The sequence below is a fragment of the Pteropus vampyrus genome, unplaced genomic scaffold, assembly GCF_000151845.1.
Source record: "Pteropus vampyrus isolate Shadow unplaced genomic scaffold, Pvam_2.0 Scaffold14, whole genome shotgun sequence".
NCBI lineage: Eukaryota > Metazoa > Chordata > Mammalia > Chiroptera > Pteropodidae > Pteropus > Pteropus vampyrus.
In genome coordinates, this window is record NW_011888795.1 from 13,687,164 (window position 1) to 13,708,336 (window position 21,173).

The 21,173-nt window shown below is 34.6% G+C and overlaps 1 protein-coding gene across 3 annotated transcripts in view; it reads left to right on the forward strand.

The window, feature by feature from the left end:
- Positions 1 to 20,093, forward strand: part of ZMAT3 (zinc finger matrin-type 3) — a 33,518-nt gene extending 13,425 nt beyond the window's left edge. For 2 of the 3 annotated variants that reach the window (XM_011383161.2, XM_011383155.2), the window contains 4 exons: positions 7,744 to 7,863; positions 10,373 to 10,539; positions 10,660 to 10,760; positions 12,763 to 20,093. In XM_011383161.2, the coding sequence (XP_011381463.1) occupies positions 7,744 to 7,863; positions 10,373 to 10,539; positions 10,660 to 10,760; positions 12,763 to 12,974 (600 nt within the window). In that variant the 3' untranslated portion in view covers positions 12,975 to 20,093. The remainder of the gene's footprint in view (positions 1 to 7,743; positions 7,864 to 10,372; positions 10,540 to 10,659; positions 10,761 to 12,762) is intronic. The other variant, XM_011383171.2, reaches the window with a different exon arrangement.
- Positions 20,094 to 21,173: the final 1,080 nt, after the last annotated feature.

Genomic DNA, 21,173 nt, shown 5'->3' on the forward strand with positions numbered 1-21,173 from the left:
ATGTCTCATCATGTTTTACCCAGTGATTTTAGCATTCATTGATGATTCTTTCCTGCAGTCCTGCAGTGATTATTATTGTGGTGTTTGCCAAATGGTGATTTTTTTTTCTGTTTTAATCATTCTTTCTACATTACTAGTTGGAATTTTACTTTAAAAAAGAACTTCCCCCTATCATCATCCATCCATCTATCTATGTCTCACTATGGAGTTATGGATTCTTATTTTAGTCTAGGGATATAATCTCTTACTGTCATTATTTATTTTGATGTTTAAATTGTCCCAGATTTGACCTCTGTGAATTCCTTCAAGTTAGTGCTTATGTCCTTTTGACATGTCCCTATAGTTTTGTTTTTGTTTTTTTTTTTTTTTTTTGGCATACTTCCTTACTTCCTGGCAATATAAAATATTCCAGGATTTTTTTGCACTTTCCTCATGCCAGGCATTTCTTCAAGGAGCCATATTTCTTTTATTGCAGAATGGTATTTAGAAAACAAAATCTGAGTGCAAGGTATGCTCTTTGGTACTGAGTTGTCATTGTTTCTAGAGCCTCTCAGTGTCAGCTAGGAATATATATGTTTATAGATGCATAGTCTTAAGGAAGAGTGTTTGCTCTTTTTAGATTGGTAGTGGACATCAGTCCAGAAAGTTCTTGTGTATTTATTTGTGTACATATATTGAAAACTGAAATCAGACTGATACTACCAATTTCAATATACCAAGATAGTGTTCATTTTAACCTTCCATCTTTTCCTAATGTTTAACTCCATTCTTTGACAGGGAGAAACTGGGCTTTAGCTCTCCTCCCCTCCTGCCCCCCATAAAGTGTTTTGGGGATTTATAATCTATATCTCTGTGAAAAACAAATCTACTAACCAGAGGATAACATTTGTGTATTGTTCTTTTTGTCTTTAACATTGCAGTATATAGTCAAAATACTGTTTTACAGAGTTACTTAGGTTACAGAGATGTTGTTTGCCAGGTTTCTCATTTGTAAAGTTAATGTTGTAACATGCGTGTGTGTGTGTGTGTGTGTGTGTGTGTGTGTGTGTGTGTGTGTGTAATAAGTATCATGGAGGAGATGCTTTAAAACTATGTGAATATATGAAGTTTTTTCTCAGCTCTCTCTTCATTGTGGTTATGTTATTTAGTTTTTCATACAGTTAGGTTTGTTTGTTTCTGTTTGTATTTCATTTTGGATCCTTTCTAATCCTTGTTGGCTTCTATTATTTTTTCTAAATCTGTGAAATGTTAATATAGTTCTAAAAGTCAGAACTATGTAAAAACACATACTCAGAAAAGTGTCACCCACCATCCCTTGCAGTCCATTTTCATTCCCCTATTATTTATACATTTTTTACATGGTTTTACTCCCCTGTTTGGTTATTTAATGTTTTACTTTCTGTTTTGTCAATTTTTAATGGTATCTCAGCTAGTGCATATTGTAGAATGATTGAGCTTATTCTACTTTCCTCTTTCCTTTTTCTTTTTTTCTCCATTTTTTTGTTGCATTATTTCCATTGTATCATTAACATATAATATTTGAACATTAATCTTTCATCCTCCTCTTTACCTTTCATTTGGTCTTTGATCTACAATTACACATATGAAAATATCATCAGCCCTTTTGCTGACATTTTCCCAGTCACTTCATGGTAAAATTAAGGGCCAAGAAATACACATGGAGTACTGAATTCTTTATAGGTTTTTATATTTAAAATATTTTTCGATAGTCTTGACACATGAAATACACATGGAGTACTGAATTCTTTATAGGTTTTTATATTTAAAATATTTTTCTATAGTCTTGACACTTGATACAGGGATGATTGGCTGGATATAAAATTCTTGGTTCACACTTTTATTGTTTTTAAAAAATGCTGCTCCATTGTTGCTTTGTTTTGCAAATCGTGGATGCCATTCAAATTCTTTTGCCTTTTTAATTCCTTGTTCTTCTTGCCTGGAGAGCTTGAAGAGTGTTTTCCTTTTTCTTTGAATGCTTAAAGCTTTTAAAAGATAAACCCTACATTTGATTGTTCTTGGTTAAGTTTCCTGGATACTCGGTATGCCTTTTTTTGTTATTTAGATTCAGGCCTTCATTTACTTTTGGACAATTTTAGACAATTTTGGACAATTATATTTCAAATACAGTTCTGTTTGTTTCATTTTCATTCTTCAGGAACTCCAGTTTTATATGTTATTCCTTCTTGTCTTCTATTTCCATTGCTTCCTCTCTGACCTTTAAAATTTTTCATTATATCATTTTTTTCTTGATTGCTTTTCTGTCTTCAATGCCTCTTATTGCATTTTCATTTATGTCTATTCTCTTTTGGCACTTGTATTTACTCCTCATTTTTAACATAATTCTTTTTTTTCCCTGAGTTTAATTCTTTTCATTTCTCACTATGTTTTTTTCCCATTTTTCTTTGTACATTTTGAATTCCTGATTCAAGGTGATTTTTCATATCCCCAAGTTCTTGTTTGAATATATTTAATTCAATTTGGAATGTTTTCTTAATGTTTTTTTTCTTTTTCATGTTTTTTTTTTGAAGAGAGGGGGCACATTCATTTGATGTGTTGATTTTTTGGTAGTAACTTTGTATAGTTTTCCTCTGTTCATTTTGTGGATTTGGGGTAGTTTATGAGATTTTTAATTCATTGGAAACCTCTTCTGTCACTGCAGCGAAGTTCATTTCTTTAATAATTTTTTTTGGTGGTCAGGGGAAGGTTTGTATGTCCTCCGATTTTTGTTTTGTTTTGTTTTTATCTTGCAGACACCAGCTTTTCCTGTGTTGCTTCTTTTTCCATTCACCTTCCAGTTGCTTAATGGTGTCTCTCCCTTCTTTGCCTTTTTCTTCTCCAGAAGCCAGTTTGAAGATAGCCACTTCAGATCACGTATACATTCAAGCCCCTTTCTAGCAACCGGTGGTTGGATCATGTTTTAGTATTTTCAGACTTAGGAGACTTACTTTTTCTGGCAGTGGTTATAAAGCAATTTTAGGTCTTCTGCTTGCTAGCCCCCTCCTCTCTTCCCTGCAGTTTTTGTCAGACTGTTATTGCTTATGGCAGGAGCATGAGTGATTGCTCACTGGGTTTGATGTTTTGTCTTTCTTACCTACCGTTACTTTGAAGTCTGGACATTCTGTGGTGTTTAGTTATGTGAAAGGCATGATTTTGTGTGTAGCTTTATTTGTTTTTCTTATCCTTCTGTATTGTTTGTAGAGGATATATGGGGAGATACAAATCTAGGAAACCTGGTACCCACCTATCTCAGGCAAGTTTTTAACTCTCTGAGCTTACTTTCCTCATATGTAAAATAATTATACCTGCTAGATAGAGATTTCATGAAGTTTAAATGAGATGATATTTATGAATTATTTAGAATTGTCAGTCATACAAGTGCTCAAAAATTGTTAGTTGCCGTTAGTACCATTATGTTATGGATGCAATATCTACTTGACTTCTGTGGATGCTGCTTTGAAAATAAAATACCTGATATTATTTATATTTGACCCATCTTAAAGTATTGTGTACCTCATCTTCTGCCTTTTCATGGACTGTGCTTCTGTGGCCGTGCTTCCTGCATCATCTATTTTGTTGCTTTTTTTTACTGACTTCTTCCTGTTGTCATGCAAAGTAGGCTAAGTAAAACCCATCTTAAAAAAAACTTTTACTGATCCATTTCCCCCTCTAACTCTATACCTTAAGATTTCTCTGCTCCCTGTCATAGTAGTACTCTTCTAAAAAGTTGCCTATACTGGTTGTCTCTATTTTCACGTTTCCTTAAGACACTCCATATACCTTTTACCGTCTACTATAATGAAATGGTTCTTACCAAGGTTACTCTTCACCTTTCTCTTTTCAGATCCAAGCATTACTTCTGTGTTCTGACTCCACAGTAGCATTTAATCTGGCAGACCACTCCCTTTTTTGTTGTTGTTGTTTTAAATTATTATAAAATCCTTCAGACTTAAAAAAAATACTGAAAATAATATAGTGAATTTGTGTACTTGCCATCTAGCTTAAAGAGTGAAGATTATCAATTCATTTGAAGCCCCTCATATTCCTTTCCAGCTATATCTTTTCCTGTGTACCCAGGAGTAGCCACTTTACTGGACTGATATTGTTCTCATACTGATTTTGTACTTTTGCTACATATGTGTTTTCTTATATAATATGTAGTTTTCTTATATAATATATAGTTTTGATAACCTCCATATTAAAGACAATTCTTAAATATCTTCTGCAACTTGTCCTTTTTATTCAACATTTTGCTGAGAATCATTCATGTTGCCATGCATGACTCTAGGTAGAATGTTTATTTTCACTACTGTGTATAGTGTTCCATTGTATAAATAGACTACAATTTATCCATTATCTTGTAGATAGCCACTTAAGTTGTTTCCACTTTTCAGCTGTTACAAATAGTCCTTCTAGGAACATTCTTAAAGATATCTCCTTAGATGTGTGTTTCTGTTTGGTAATGCTTAGAAATAGAGTTCCTGTGTTATAATACATCTAACTAGACCCTGCTTTTGAAACACCTTGTTCTAGGCTTCCATGAGACTACAATTGTCTGGTTTTCATCTTACTTCATAGGCCAGGCATTCTCAATCTAGTTTTCTGCATCCGCAGTCTGTATTTTAGTGTCCTAGGGTTTTGTCTCTGGCTGTCTTCTGTATATTCCCAGCTTCTAGCTTTAATTCACTCTAATTTATTCCTTATGCCGGTCCCTGGATGATCTTTATCAAATGCAATCCAATCATACCACCGCTTTGCTTAAAATCCTTCAGGGCTCCCTACTATCTCTAAAGTTCAAGTTCTGAATTGTGGATGAAACCATTAAGGATTGGTTCTCCTGCATATCTCAACTTCTACCTCTTCTCCAAAGGATCCTGAAGACTGTTTCTCCAGCATGCTGTGGGCCTTTGCTCAGACTATTTCCTTCGTTCACAATTTTCTTTCCCCTCACTCCTTAAATACCTGGAAAACTTTTGCTCATTTTAAAAGATGGCTCAAATGTCCCCTTTTCAGAGAAACCTTCCTTAACACATTCAGGCAGAACTAAGACATTCCTTCTCAGTATTCTAACAGTTTGCTTATCTCCATTAAACTACTGGATTCATTTATCCAACACATATTTACTGATTGCCTATATGCTAGAAACTGTTGTAGACATTAGGGATAGAACAGTAAACAAGACAGATGAGGTTCTTTTTTTCAAGGAATCTGCATTCCAGAGGATAGGAAAGAGAAAAACAAAGTAAATAAACATTATTATTTTAGATAGTGATAAGTGGTACTATGGTCAAGACAATGTGGTTATGTGATAGCGTGTATATGTTGGGGGGGCGGGGGGGGGGAAGTAATGGTTGTGACACTTCAGATTGAGTGAGATGCTGTTTGAATTGATACCTGAAAGATAAGAAGGAACCAGCCATGCAGCCACTTGAAAGAACATTCTAGGCCAAAGGAACAGCAAGTACAAAGGCCCTGCAGCTAGAATGAGTTTGGCTAGAATAAGGACCAGAAAGAAGGCCAGTGAGGTGGGAGCATAAAGAGCAGGGTGAAGAGGTGCTATATGAAATAAAATTTGAAAAGCGAATAGGGCCAGATCATGTAGGGCCTTATAGGTAAGATTTGTCGATTTTAAGTCTAGTGGGAAACCATTGGAAGATTTTATGTGAGAGAGTGACATGATCTGATTTATGTCTACAATTATTACTCTAATTGATATGAGAATTATAGGAGGATAAGAGTGAGAGCAGAGACCAGTTAGAAAGTGGAAAATGTTGGTAGCTTGGGTTACTGTGGCATTTGCTGTGTCCATGGAAAGAAATAGAATTATTTAGGATATATTTTGAAGGTAGGCTGATAGGACTGGCTGACAGATTAGATGTGTTGCTTTTACGGAGGGATGGAGTCAAGAAAAGGACCTCTTGGCTTTTCTTGAGTTACCTGGACATCATTTTCTGACATGTGGATGACTGGTGGTGGTAGCAGTAATGAGAAAGTTCTGTGGGGGAATCAAAAATTATGTTTTAGATTTTTCAAGTTAAATATGTCTCTTTAGACTGCCAAGTATGTATGGCAGGAAGGCAGTTGGAGCGATGGCTCTGAAGGTCAGGGATCGTCTTAGTCTATTGAGACTGCTATAACAAATTATGAGACTGGATGGCTTAAACAGTGAAAATTTGTTTTTGCAGTTCTAGAGGCTGGAAGTCTGAGATCAGGGTCTGCATGGTTGGGTTCTGGTGAGGACCCTCTCCCATATTGCAGAGAACTGACTTCTTGTATTACCACATGGTGGAAAGAAGGTGAGGGGTACTTTTGGCCTCATTATGAAAGGACGATAATTAGGCTCCACCCTCAAAAACTAATTACCTCCTAAAGGCCTCACCTCCTAATACCATCATATTGGGATTAGATTTCAACATATGATTTTGGCAGGACAGAAACATTCAGTCCATAACAGGGATGGAGAAAGATAATTTTAAGAGTCACCAACTTATTGATTTTAAAGCTATGAGACTGGGTAAAATGACAGTTTGAGTGTAGGTAGCAAGAGAAGAGAGCTGAGCGTAGAGCTTTAGACACCACAGCATTTAGAGAATGAGAGGCAGGGGTGTGAGAGGGAGTTACAGAAGACAATAGAAGCAGGGAGTATCAATTGTGTCATGCTGCTTAGAGTTAGAATATGATGAAGGCACAGAGGTGACCCTTAGATTTGATTCACCGGAGGTCACTGTGACTGTGGTAAGAGTACCTTTAGGGCATTCCAGTGGTCAGAAGGCAGAACTTAACCTAAATACTTTGATTAACTGCTTACATATCTGTGTCCTCCTCTAGAGCATGTACTAGTGCTATTTATTTCTAGGGCTTAGCATGTAGTAGATGGTGATTAAATGTTTGCCTACAGGTTTGATTTTTACAATGCAGTTTAAAGAATAATATAATGTTTTACCCTCATTTAGAATGCTTTTAGACCACTGACCTTTCCCACTAGTCCGTATCACTTCAAGATGATAGTCATGTGAATAACTTAAAGAAAACAGAATGAGAGAGGCAAATCCATTTTAATAGAGGTTCACTGTGTCCTGAAGCCATGCTGTAGTGAAAAGGGGCCTTGCTTTGTATTTGGAGGGCTTGCCTCAAGGTCTGGACACTACTTAGCCCTGCTAAAGGTGTTGGTGGCAAGTCCCCCATACCCTCTGGATTATACTTCCTCAGCTATCAATGTGAATAATATGAACAAATTCGTCTTACAAGATTTTTGTGAGCAGCAAATGAGCTAATGCACAAAGTAAAAAGATACTCTGCAAGTGCTATTTTTGTAAAAATAATTGAATTATCCATTTTATTACAGATTTGTAAAGTAGATTAAATGAGAGTGTCATGAAATTTATATTTAGGCAGTAGCATACGAATGGCAACAAGTTGGGGGAGGATACAAGTCACTGGAAAATGTAATACTTTTCTAGAAATATATAGGAAATTAATTTCTTTTGGCTTTGTTCCTTCATCTTTCCCACATAAATTTAATCATTCTGTTTGAAACGAGCAGGCTGTTTAAGATCAGGTAATCAAATCTAGTTAGTGGTCTGTTTACTCCAGTGTTGCATGTATCTGAAACAATAAAATGTAGTTAGTATTCTTCGTGTTTTTTTACTTTTTCTATTTTTTTAGTGAATATATCAACTCCACAAATATTCCTCGTAGTGATTACCCATTTCATTTTACTTCAAGGGTAAAAATCATGGTAAGAAACTTCGAAATTACTATGCAGCAAACAGCTGTCCTCCTCCTGCCAGAATGAGCAATGCGGTGGAACCTGTGGCTACCCCAGCTGTTCCAGTCCCTCCACAGGTGAGACACATGTGTCAGGGTGGAAACTGTCCTTTGCGTAAATGGTCATGGATGAAATTTGTCATCCTCGTGCCCCTCAAGATACAGTTGAACAAATACTCTTGAAGGTCCCACTTGGTGCTTTTAAGTCGTTGAATTATAGTGCTGGATTTAATGCATGCCAGAAATCCATGAACCTTGAGATTTCCCATTGGCTTTGGTTGTGATGCATGAAATAATGATACAAATATTGTTTCATGAGTCTTTCTCTGTGTATTTCTCAAAATTCTGGGTTAAATGACCCTTAATGCCTGTGGTCAAGCTAGAATAAAAACCAACTAACCCTGAGAGTTAAACATTTATATCTTATTGCCTCATTCTAGTCCTGGACCCTGACTTCAAGTAATGCTTGCATTAGAGGTATTGGCCTTATTACTCAAAGTCAATCCCATGTACTTTATATTTTGCCTTCCTGCAAGATCGGTTTCTTGAGATTGCTTCCTCTCCCCCCGCCCCGTTTTTTTATAACCTCTGCAGAAAACCTGTATAAACTCCTTCTGGTTGAGAGCAGAGTTTCTTTTACTCTTCGAGAGATTGAACAGGTGTTTCAAACAAAATAACCCCTGAAATATGGATTCTGCTTCTTACTCTGTCTTTGAAGTATTATTTGTCCATAGAAGAATACAGTGGTCAAAAATAATAACTCTAATTGAGTATTTACTATGGCAGACACTCTGCTAAGCACTTTTCATGCATTATTTCATTCAGGGCTGGGACTAGGGTGCAAAGAGGGATGCCCTTGACCTGGGCACAAAATTTAAGGAGGAGACAAAAAAATTAGTAGTCAAAGTAGATATTTAAAACATTCAAAATCAATGTAAAAAAATCAGTGGTCAAAAACTTAGACAGGATAAGTATTACTGATTTTTCTTTTGCCTCTGGTGGCAGTATGGGTTTGCATGGCACTGTAACTGATCCTGTCTTTATTTAAAATTTCGGTATTCTGTTCCTCTTTGATTTTTTTTTTTTTTGCATTAGATTTGATTTGTAAAAATATTCCATTAAAATGTTATTTATCTTGATTGTCAAATTTTTGATGCTCCCTTAAATGTTGTGCCCATGGCAGGTACCTGCCTTGCCTCATTCTAGTCCTGGATGCTGACTTCATGAAATGCTTGCAATAACTTAGAGGTATTGGCCTTATTACTCAAAGTGTAATCCATGGGGCCAGCAACCAATGCTGCTGGAAGTTTATTAGAAGCTCAGGTAAGCTAAGTAACTTGACCATGGAGTTACAAGTTTTGTAAGGTGGTGATGCAAGAATTTTTTTTGACTTTAGACTTCTACTCCTAACCACCATGGTATAATTTTACTTTTCTGTATGTCATTTTCCTAATACTTACAGTGTAGATAGCAATACCAGCTACCCTTCCATCCTCATGAATTCAAGGGTATAAATGAGAAATGTTAAAAACAGAATCAGAGAAAAGGAAGATTTCCAGAGAGATCTTCAGGTAGTGTAGTTCTCACAGTACCAATTCCCGAAGGCTACTCCCTGTTGATGACTGTTTTTAGCCAGCTCCATGCTCATGGATAAACAGCCTTAGCCTTCTTTCATAGCATAGCCTTTTGTGATTTTTGAAGACAGCTATCCTGTTCCTAGAAAATCTTTCCTTCCAGGTAAAATAGTGTTATTTCTTTCAGCTAGTCTTGATATGATATGCTTTTCAGACTTGTGTATTTTATTCTCCTCCAGACAAAAAAATCTAGTTTGTCATTCTTTGTTAACGCATCAATAATTATTGAGTGTATACTATCTTCCAGGCACTGTGTTAGGTTTCCTGTAACTCGTTTCCCAACCTGAATATAATTATCTGCATCTTCTGATTATTTTTCCCTAATTATATCTGTAGCTAATTTGTAGACTCTGAGGGGAGGTGCTCATTTTTAAATTTATGACTGTATATAGCTTCTGCATTATGTAGCAAGTCCTAAAAACAGTAGGTTTTCAGTACATGCTTGTTGGTGGATTCTGGGAAGACTCTACTTTTTCTGGGTTTTTGAACTTTAAAAAAAAGGAAATTTCTTCAGTGGGGATAGCAATGAGCTGATCATCAGTTTGGTACATTGTCGTACAAAAAACTATGATTAAGCATCTCCTAGTCTTTTTCTTTCTCCCTCCCTCTCCCTCCCTCCCTCTTTCTCTTTCTCTCTTTGTTTGTTTGTTTGTTTGTTTCTTTTCTCTTCTCTTCTCTTCTCTTCTGTTCCCTTCTCTTCTCTTCTCTTCTCTTCTCTTCTCTTCTCTTCTCTTCTCTTCTCTTCTCTTCTCTTTTCTTTTTCTTTTTCTTTTTCTTTTTCTTTTCTTTCTTTCTTTTTTTTTCCCGGAATGAATTATTTCCTTTCCTTATTGAGCGTTTGTCCTCATGCCATAACCTTTGGTTATTTTTCAACTCTTAGAAGGAACTTTGAGGAGAGGGAGGGAATAAGCTCCAGATTTTTTTAACCTTGTTTCTTGTGTCTTTGATGTCAGATGGGCTCCTTTAAGCCGGGAGGCCGAGTGATCCTGGCCACAGAGAACGATTACTGTAAGCTCTGTGATGCCTCCTTTAGTTCTCCGGCTGTGGCTCAGGCTCACTATCAAGGGAAGAATCATGCCAAGAGACTGCGGCTGGCGGAAGCTCAGAGTAACTCATTCTCGTAGGTATTGCCATTTTCTCTGAGGCCAAAGTCTTGCGTGAGACTGACTGTCTTTAGAGAGAAAGAGTTAAAAGAGTTCCCTGTTTAAATGCTCACCCTTTAAAATTTTCTTTTCTCCAGAGAATCCTCAGAGGCCGGTCAGCGGCGGACCCGGAAAGAAGGGAATGAATATAAGATGATGCCTAATAGGAGAAATATGTATACAGTGCAGAATAATTCAGGTATCCTCTGGATTTCTACATACTTTGGCTATGTTCTGCAGATGGTCTTCTTTATTTTTATTTCTTTTAATGGTAATAGATAGCCCTGAGAATTTGGGGTTAGTGATTGTTTTGTTTGAATTGGTCTAGTGGCTTTTCAAGCTGGTGTTTATTTCAGGTCTCATTTATTTATTTATTTTCCATTTAGTATGTTATTGATTTTGATTTTCAACTGTAGTTTATGTTTTAAGGTCTCTTAACATAGTCCGTTTATATTACTTTTGGTATTTGCCAGCTGAGAAATGTAAAATGCATTATATGGGCTACTTAGGGAGCATTTGAGATCTTGCTTCCCAGCATATGTCATCAGTTTGGCTCAAATAAACTCTTACAAATTTTATTTTTGAATGGGCTATTTGGTTTAAAGTTGCACCATGTTAAATTCCTGTTGGGGAAAATAAAAAACATAATAGCAGTGATGTTTAACCAATATGGTGAATCAGAATTGCCTGGGGAGTTTTTATAAAATACACATGCCCGACTCATGACTTAGAGATTTTCAGTCAGTAAGTTTGGAGTAGGACCTAGACGTATGTGTGTTTTGAAAATGCTTCTTCAGCGATTCTGATATACACCTTCAGAAGTACTAGTTTATAGAAATGTTTTGTACATTTTCTGATTATCTTCAGTAGGGAAAGGAGGACCGAGTAGTCCCTCGTCGTCCCCTCTACCCCAGCCTCTAATGCATATACACATACTAGCACAGGTCATTCATATGAACGGTAAGATAAACAAAAACCAAAGTTAATTGGAAAGGTAAGAGATGCAAGGGACATATAGAAAGCACAAAGAAATGATTAATAAAAGTTTAAACATATATCAGTAATTATGATTAATGTAAATTTACTGAAGTCACAGTTAAAAAACAAAGAGCATAAAATTAGATTAAAAAATTTAGCCGAAATGAAGGAAGCTGAGATAGCTATATTGATAATAGATAAATAAACTTTAGGACAGAAGGCAGTTTAGACTATGTTCTCTGACCAGAGTCAAAAACAAAAATATAAGAATTTAAACCACAAAATTTTCATTCGTTTGGAAATTTAAAAACACTTCTAAATAACTCATGGGTCAAAGAAGAAATCATACTGATATTAAAATTTTTAGAACTATAAAAATATATCAAATTTGTAGTATGTAATGAAAATATTATTTTGAGAAAAGCCTTAAATATTTAGTAGAAAAGATAAGCAGAAATTAATAAGCTAGTGGTGCAGCTTAAGAAATTAGCTATGTAAAATGAAGAAAATAAATTTATCAATAATACCATCACCTTCTACCACCATTTTTGTATGTCATTCTAATCTTTCTCTGTATTATTTCTTTAAAATATAAATGCGATTATATTTTGTGATATTCTTGTTTCACTTAATAGCATATTATAATCACATTTTCATGTAGTTAAAGAGTTATTATTTTTAATGACTGCATGGTTTTTCCATTGCAGTCATTTTCATAATTTTTCAAATTGTATTTTTATTTATCTTTTCTCCATAACCACCCCTCCAAAAAAAAAGCTTTTATAAATACTGATGAAGTAAATGTCCTTGTTCATAAATCTCTATGCAGAAATTCTCAGTATTTTCTTAGGATAATTCTTAGAAATAAAATTTTTATATTAACGAGTTAGCATAATTATAAAACTTTTTATATAATGCTTGGAAATTAAATTTTTAAAATTCGTATTCACTTTTTAGAGACATTATCATTTTGACTGTTGGCTTTACAGTAACCTTTTTTTTACAAAAGTTATAGGAATCATCCATTTTAGCTTTTAGATTGAACCTGTATAAAATAAATTATAACTTAAAAGATGCATTAACTTCATTTTCATTTAAAGCTAGGAATCTGAATTTTATAATTTGAATTTAGAAATACAAATTACGGTGATCATTGATCAGACTGTTGTCATTCACTTGGTGAATATTGTGAAATGAAACATGACTTTTGTCTCTTGCTTTAGCAGGTCCGTATTTCAGTCGCCGCTCTCGGCAGAGAATTCCGCGGGATCTGGCTATGTGTGTTACTCCAAGTGGCCAGTTTTACTGCTCAATGTGTAATGTTGGGGCTGGCGAAGAAATGGAATTCCGGCAGCATTTAGAGAGCAAGCAACATAAAAGCAAGGTGTCTGAACAGCGATACAGGAATGAGATGGAGAATCTGGGCTATGTATAGTGATTGTTGTATTCAGAGAGAGCAGCTTGTCCTGCCTGTTGTTTGCCTTCTGTCAACATGCCCTGCTTTGTGGTCTTTTTGATATGAGTACATTCCTCTGCTTAACTTTAATACGTGTAACCTGCAGTGGTACCATGAGGTGTCAAACCTGAGGAAGGAAAAGAATGTGCTTCTTGGGTCATGATGCTTTTTCAGGTCCATTGTGTTGAGCTACTTAGAGCATGTGACCTGCCTACCCCACGATAAATAATTTTTATCTTGACCAAGTTCTGGTCAATTAGTAGCTTGACCACTTAGAGCTTTAACTATTTAAAAATTTCATCTTCTTTTGCAATTTTAGTTTTAGGTACTATTAAGTAAATAATTTTATTGAGTTCTTACTTCAGATCATAGTAAAAGCATGTAAACAGAGATTTTAGTTTCCCAAGGCTTCTTTGGAACTACCATCTCGACTCGATGCCTTGTCAGTAGGATATACTATTACAAACTGTACTAAGGTCTCTCCCAGGACATTTTCCCATATATCATGTCCTCCTATTATTGAAATGTAGGTTTTCTTGGATTCATACACTTCCAATGTGTTTGTGGACTTCCAAACAGTGAAACTTCATTTCTAGTTATGGATTTCACACATTTAAATGCCACCTACTTCCTTCCTTTCCCCCCCTCCTCCAGTTGAATTAGTTTGTCTAATAAGCTCATTTTAATGCCCCAGCTATATTGTGAGATTGCAAGGACCCACATTTGAATATTCAATGAATTTAAGATAGATATGATGTTTTTAAAAATATATTTTTCAGCTGGTTTTAGAAAATGTACAGATATGTTTGATTTTTCAATTTAGAGTTACTTCATTGATAATAACTTGTACTTATATGATGGTCTCAATCATAAGTTTAGATCTTTGGATATTTGGTTTGGTGGACTTTTTTAGATAAACCTATCCTTACATTTTATTTACATTTTTCTCTATCTTGCTAGTTTGCCAACTTGTCCTGAAAAATACCACTACCTTATTCTTTCATAGATAGAGAAGAATTAAAAAAAAAAGTTAACCAAATTTCAGTATCATCATTTCTAGTAGGAAATACATGAACCTTGAATTTATTCTTCATAATTTAGCTTCCTTGAAGATAATAGAAGTACAATTTAGATTACTTGATATTTGATAATTGCAACAGTGTTATTATTTTTGTATTTTGTTTTAAAAATAAAGCTGTAGTGTATGTCTAGATTAATTAATGGACTACTCCATGAACTTTCATTAACTGTATTTTATCTACTTGCTATATTTACATGAATAAGACCAGTACTCATCCATACTTCTTTTGAAGGGCCACATTGAAATTTATATAGTGCAGTATCTTTGCACTACAATCAATTCACGTTTGATTACTTATTTACTAATTAAAAAAAAACAACAGCCCTGTTTTTCCTTGAGAATTCTCTAGGCAAAGAGATGGGGAGAGGAAAATTATAATCATTATTTCTTTCCTTTAATACTTCTAAACAATTTTTGAACAAGCTAGATTCATATTTAAAATTCGATTTTGTGATTAACCTCTGGTACAGTATCAAGTTATTCTTCTGTCGAAGTGGTGGTTTTTGAAAAGTAGAACTTTTTAATAAATTTCATTTTGTCCTGGAACCAGAAGAATGAAATAATGTTCTGTTGAGATTCCATCTAGACCGGTGACTCTTAGTGTAATAACCTTTTATGCAGTAGTCTATAAAGTACAATTGATTAGTTTGGGTCAATTTAGAGCTTATTTTATTGGTCAATAGATTATTCATTTTGCTGCTAGTACAGTTTTTGGTAGATTTTAATATTACAGTGCTGGCCACTTGGTTCTATGATTATTTAAAAATCTAATTTTTCCTCTGTATATGTATTTCTATACATATACACATATGCATATATAAAACTATATATATAGTTTTATGTGATACCATAGAGAAGATTTTATTGAATCCTTATTTCAGATCACAGTAGAGAATTGTGGATAAGAATTCACAATTTGTAAAAGTGGCATTCATCCACTTTCAGTTTGTCCTTTGCAAATAAAATAGAAGGAAAGCTTTCCCTCACTCCTCACTTAACAGTTTCATTATACACATACAAAAAGCAGTGGATTTAAGGCCTTGATGTTTTTCCTGGCCTTGTGTATTCAGGTTTCCAGTCTCCCAGTGCCCTTAATGGATGTTGTGAATGCATAAACGCATTTTCTTTTAAAGAAAAAAGTTAGATTTATAGTGTTATTTCTTACTTGCTATATTTTTTTGCACTGAAAAAAAGAGCTATGTTTTTTTTATATGACACTTTAGATACCATATTGCCTACAATGACTCAGTTTGCTTCTTAATTTCCAAACTCTAGGAAGCCGATAACTTCCATGATTATTTATAGAGGTTGCATACACATTCCTCCCCCAACCCCCAAATCTCTATGACAGTGGGCTGTGTTTTGGGCTTGTTACCTTGCAATGTTCTTTTGTGTTCCAAAGGTAAAACAGAGGGTGACAGAAGTTGTCAGAAAGGAAATGCCTAAATAAATACATCTCTGCATGGTACAATTTCTCACACTTTTGCATTCCTTATAGACAGTTTTTTTCCCTGTCAAAGAAGTTGGTTGTTACTACTGCAGTCAGTAAAATAGATCTCCATTGATTTCATTTTGTGAAGTCCAGTTCTGCTCTGTAACGTGCTTTAGAATTTGTACGCTTTGCTCCCGAGGAATCACGTTAGTATTTTTTATATACTGTATACAAGGATGGACAGAGGCCTAAACTAAATGGAAAACCTTTAGTCAATTAAATTAAGTAGATTTCAGTAACCATCTGCAAGAACTCATTGCATCAAAGTCTTTTCTCTGTGAATATCTTTGCGTAAGTTGTCATTCAAAATCAATGTTGGAAGATGACAATTAGAAACTCTTCTAAGATATTGAGGGCAAGGAGTTGTAAAGGAAAAATTCCATGTTCCAATTAAAATATTGGATTGCATATGCCTTTGAAGTGTTTTTTTCCAAAAAGCTAAGCTATAAAACTGAGTGCCATGTAATCCCTTTGACTCCACACTGAACAGAAAACATTTTGTGGTCTCGTCTTTGTATATCATGTTCTACAACTTGTAAATATGTGCATGTTGTTTATTACATTTGTCTGCCTGTCTCTTATTGCACTGAATTCTATAAGTGAATAATTTTTTTATATCATCCATTTTGGAAAAGTTCCTCCTCCAACTCTTCCTCGCTATTTCCCCTTCTAATGAGTTGGTACACTTAGAAAATCATTTAAGATTTTTGAAACCCTGAGATTGAATGAAGAATCATGGTTATCTGAGGTCATTCTTGTGTCCCCCTGACTCAAATAGAAGGAAGCAGAAGCTCTTCCACTTTATTTTACAAAGCTGTCCTACAGCACTGGTATAGTTGCTATTGCTACCTAGCTGCACTTTGTACAAGGATAAAAAGATATATGTTGTTAAATCTTCCTCTGTAGATAGATTTTAAGGATTAGCTGTGGGATTATGATTCCTTCACTCCTGAATTGGCTGGGACTATGAGCAACAGCAGTTTGAGAACTGTCCAGTGACCTATGTAAAATGAGTTTGCTTGTGTCGGGGGAGACGTGTAACTGTTCGACATAGTATCTTCTATAGAGAGGCCTAAAAATGCTAGATTTGGAACCTACTCTATATTTTGTTTCCTAAATGTCAGAATTTAGGCTGGAAGTACTCTGTAAAGAAGTTGGTGAGGCATATGCCAAGGACAATAGTGCTGCTTTAGAAATAGAGAAATGTTTTGTCAGTATAGACAAAAGTTTAATGCAAGCTGTTGAAGAGATGTTTAAAAAATACTCTACCAACTTTTTTTTTTCTTTACCAGCCAAATCACTGTTCAGGAGTTTCATACATAATGAGTGTTTTCTTGCTGCTTTTTTTTTTTTTTTTTGGCAATGGATCCCTCGCATTGTGAGTTATTACTATCAATCTAACTGAATGGACAAATAGCTGTGTAAATAACTTCTCATATGACATTTCTACTGATAGCTGTTTGACTTTTTCTTCCCATTATGAATGGGAGGCTCATTTGTAAACTCCCCTTTCTGGGTAGCTACCAAAAAAATACAGGCTTATGGTCCCGTGTGACCCTGTCTCCGTTAAGCCCAGGATATGAGTGCCTTTAGCAAGTTTTAGCATTTCACAGAGAGAATAGATGATAGAATTATTGCTGTTAATCAAATTCATTAAGCAAGAGCTTGGAATAGCAAAGGTTTATGTGAATTCTGTGTTCCACATATTTTTTTTTTTAATTCAATCTCTGTTTGTTATTGAGTAAAACTATTACCATCATCGATCGGGAAGATACACCCCGAAAATGAATCCAGTTGTCCCAGACTGGTAACAGTCATTATTTTTCATCTTTATCTGTATTATATTTGTATTTAGTGAGTGGTAGTGTGGTGGATTGGGAGGAGCTTGACACTGATATTTGGAAAAACTTCATCCCACTGGTCTTTTTCAGACTTTTCTGTAGAGAGGAGAGTATTATATAGTTGCAAATGAAGTGTGAGAAGAAATTGTCATGCACCGTAATAATTGTGTTACTTCGTCTACATTTAAAAAAAAAGCGTCTTCATAAATCGGGTTTGAGGCCTTTTGAAGCAAAATTTTCCCTATTTCAAATAATTTTTAAAATTCTAAATTGCTAAGTACTTTAGGTCTTTAAAACATACTAAGTTAATTTTATTGTAGAAATATTAATATTTTACTTAACATTTTATTATGAAAATTTTCAAACATATCGGAGTTGAAAAGTTTTGCAATATACCTACCACTAGATTCTACAATCAATATTTTACTATATTTGTATTACCACACATCAGTTCATCCCTCTATTAATCCATCAATCCATAGAGTTTTAAAAAAAAAATACTCATTTCAGTGTAAATTTCAGGCACTATATTTCCCTTAAATACTTCGATATAGGTGTCATTAACTAGAGTTTAATATTTGTTTAAATATCTTTTAAACAAATTTCTTGAACTCATGAAGTTGGTAATCTGAGCCAATTAATGTATATATTTTTTCTCCTGTGGGCGTTAGCCTTCTATTTTTTTTTTTTTTCCTTTTTGTGCTCAGAGTGAAGGATGACAACTTTCCAAACTAAAGTTTTCTGGTGTTGGTCATTTCAAATGCTTAGCTGTCATACATTTTAAAGTTTCATGATAAGATTTTTTTCCCTTTGTCTCTTGTTATGATGTATTTTTGCTGAACTATGCAGCTTCTTTAAAAAACTGTAAATTACTGATTGGGGTTTATTAAATCAGCTTATACCTCATTTTAATCTACTGCTGCTTTTTTCCATGTTATCACAATTCCTTTTACTACTCTCACTTGTTCTGCCAGAAAGTCTAGAGGAGCCAAATCCATAGATGATTAGCTGTTTTAAACAACTCTAGAAGAGCAGATTAAGTAGTTTAGGAAGTTAAAACCATTAATTTACCTAAAGCCTTTGAATTCCCTGAGAATGGTAATTGCCCATGCTTCCTCTAGCCATAATTAGCAGAATTGAAAATGATTGTACTGTACAATGAGTTGTCAAAATTGTGAGCCTTAGTGACCATCTTTAGCTTTATTCTAGTACTGTTTAGAAAAAGTTTTTTGACATATGCCTTTATTATGCCAATTTTTTGTGGACAAAGAATTTAAATGACTTTCTCCAGGGCACGAAAGTGCAACGAAGATGTCAGAATCAAAACTTCAGTGTTCTTGATTCATATTCTTGTGTTAGTTTCTTAAGATTCGTGGCCTCTAAAATAACTGAACACTTCCTTCGGGGCCCTTAAAATGAATATGTGTATTTTTACTAATTAGGCGCTCATTTCCAGGCATTTCATTTTTTTTTTTTTTTAAACGTAAAGATTTTTTCATGGTTATAGTTCCTCATTAAGCCGATGCAATTGCTAAAAATCTCACTTCACTGTTGAATACTAACTAATAATGCAGGTTTTACCAGATTTGTTTTTGCATTTCAATGACCTTTATGATTCATTCATTACTCTTTCTTTGTAAGTGACCCCCTTCACTAATGAAAATAAACGTTCTATATCACCAATTTTATGTTTATTCTCTACATGATATATTTTTTTAAGGAAAAGTAACCCCATGTGTCAGGATGAATGATATTATCCTAGGCCAAAGCATATATAAAGTTTATTTCTACTCTGCAAATCTGGCATTTATGGGAACAAAACTCTGTAGGGTGGCTGGTTATTGTTTGCCTTCTTTTGGTACTTGAGCACCTTTTTGTGGTTTTGTAAATCCATGTCATTTTGTAAGAATATGTTGATTCTGTGTTAATTGGTGTTCACCTTGTGGTATCCTCAGCTGTCTATAATAATTATTTAGTTTGGGTGTGGTGTGTTTGCATTGAAATGCCTTAGGAAAGTATGTCAGAATCTGCTCTAAAGTGTTCCATGTATCCTCTAGGACAATAAGGTGCCTCTCTTGGTAGTACTCTCTAGATCCAGAAGCAAAACTGATTTTGCTTTCACTATTATGGTTGCATTTTAGCGCAGTTATTGTTTTAAATTAGAGAATACAATCCTGGGAAACCAAGGGAGTCTTTAGAACCCTTCATTTAATGGCATGGCAAACTTTTAAGACAGGTTTTGCTATTTTACTAGAACAGTGTCTCTGGTAAAAGGATATGGTTAAAAAATGCCAGCCAAAATTGTATGAAATTGGGATTGTTTCCTAAAACTTTTTCTAAATGTCCTACAGGGATTTAACATCTGTGTATGCGATTGGGGCTAAATTCCAGTCAATGCTTTGGAAATCTGTTTCTGTTCTGGGACTATAGAAATGACAAAAGTGTCATGGGATTAAAACCAATCAACTGTGAATTGTGAAATTGAAATTGCTCTTTTGGTTTTATTTTCTGCATATTGAATATAGAAATTCAAAAGTTATTTAAAATTTACACTGCTTATGTTAATGGCTCATCTTGGCTGTGTATACTCAATTATGTACTGATTTCTGATAAAGGCTTGACATTATTATAACAGGCATTTTGTGTTCAATTTAATAAAATGATTTCCGAGTCTTGTCTGCAAATTGTTTGGTTATGAGTTGGAGATCAAGGAGAAAAGCTACATCATCGACATGGAGGTGTTATTTTTAATGCCAATGCTCGATGGCTGTGGGTTCATTCATTGGTCTGCACATAATCTGCCAAGGACTTCTGAAGTCATGCAGAGTATTGTCAGCTCCTGGGCTTGCAGTAGAATTGACTTAGCTGCCCATATTACCTTACCCCCTCCCTACAATGGAGTTAGCCTGGAACTGCAGTTCTCAATTTTGTTGCTATATTTTAAATTTATCTTCTGATCTAATTCTGAGAAAGGTTAAGCTTAGCAGGACCACAACCATTGCTTCTAGAAATTAACACATATTAACAGGCATATACCCATTAATCGTTTGGGTATTTCACATATAAAATACTAATAATTAGCTTATATATACAATATATTATTGGGGATTGGTCATTTAAGTACTGTAGCTTACTGTATGCAATGTGCTTTTGAATCTAAATGCTCATTTTAAAAAATAGATGGTAGACCTAGAAGGTACTGTTATGATTTGTTTAATTGGGATGCAAGACACATACACTTAACTGTCGTGGGAAAAATTCTTATGCCTGCACAAAAAATAATGTTTCTGAATGAGGCAAATAGGTCACACTGACTCTGTGTTTTAAAATACTCAAGGCGTCAGCACATTTTATTAAATCATCTCCAAGAGGTTTTTAGCTTAATAGCCATGTAAATGAGCGACAACAACAACAAGTCTTAAACCACTATAGTTCTTCAGCTTTTTTTTTGAGCATTTTTGAGGCTTATTTACTAAAAAAAAATCTATTCAAGATCAAGCACTGGTGTTATCCTTTAAAACTGCCTGTCTGTAAAAGACTAGCAATGAACTTTCCCAACCTATTGTAATTGATACAAGATTGCAAAGAGATCAGAAATAAATCTCTTCGTGATGAGTTTTAAGATTTTTATCTATGAGTTGAGATTTAGCCCACCAAGTTGTATGCTTATTTTAGTGGGATATTCATAAACTGTGGGAAATTGGGAACTTAGATGAAGATAGGCAACTATTGTGACATGTAAATATTATTTAATAAGGATATGA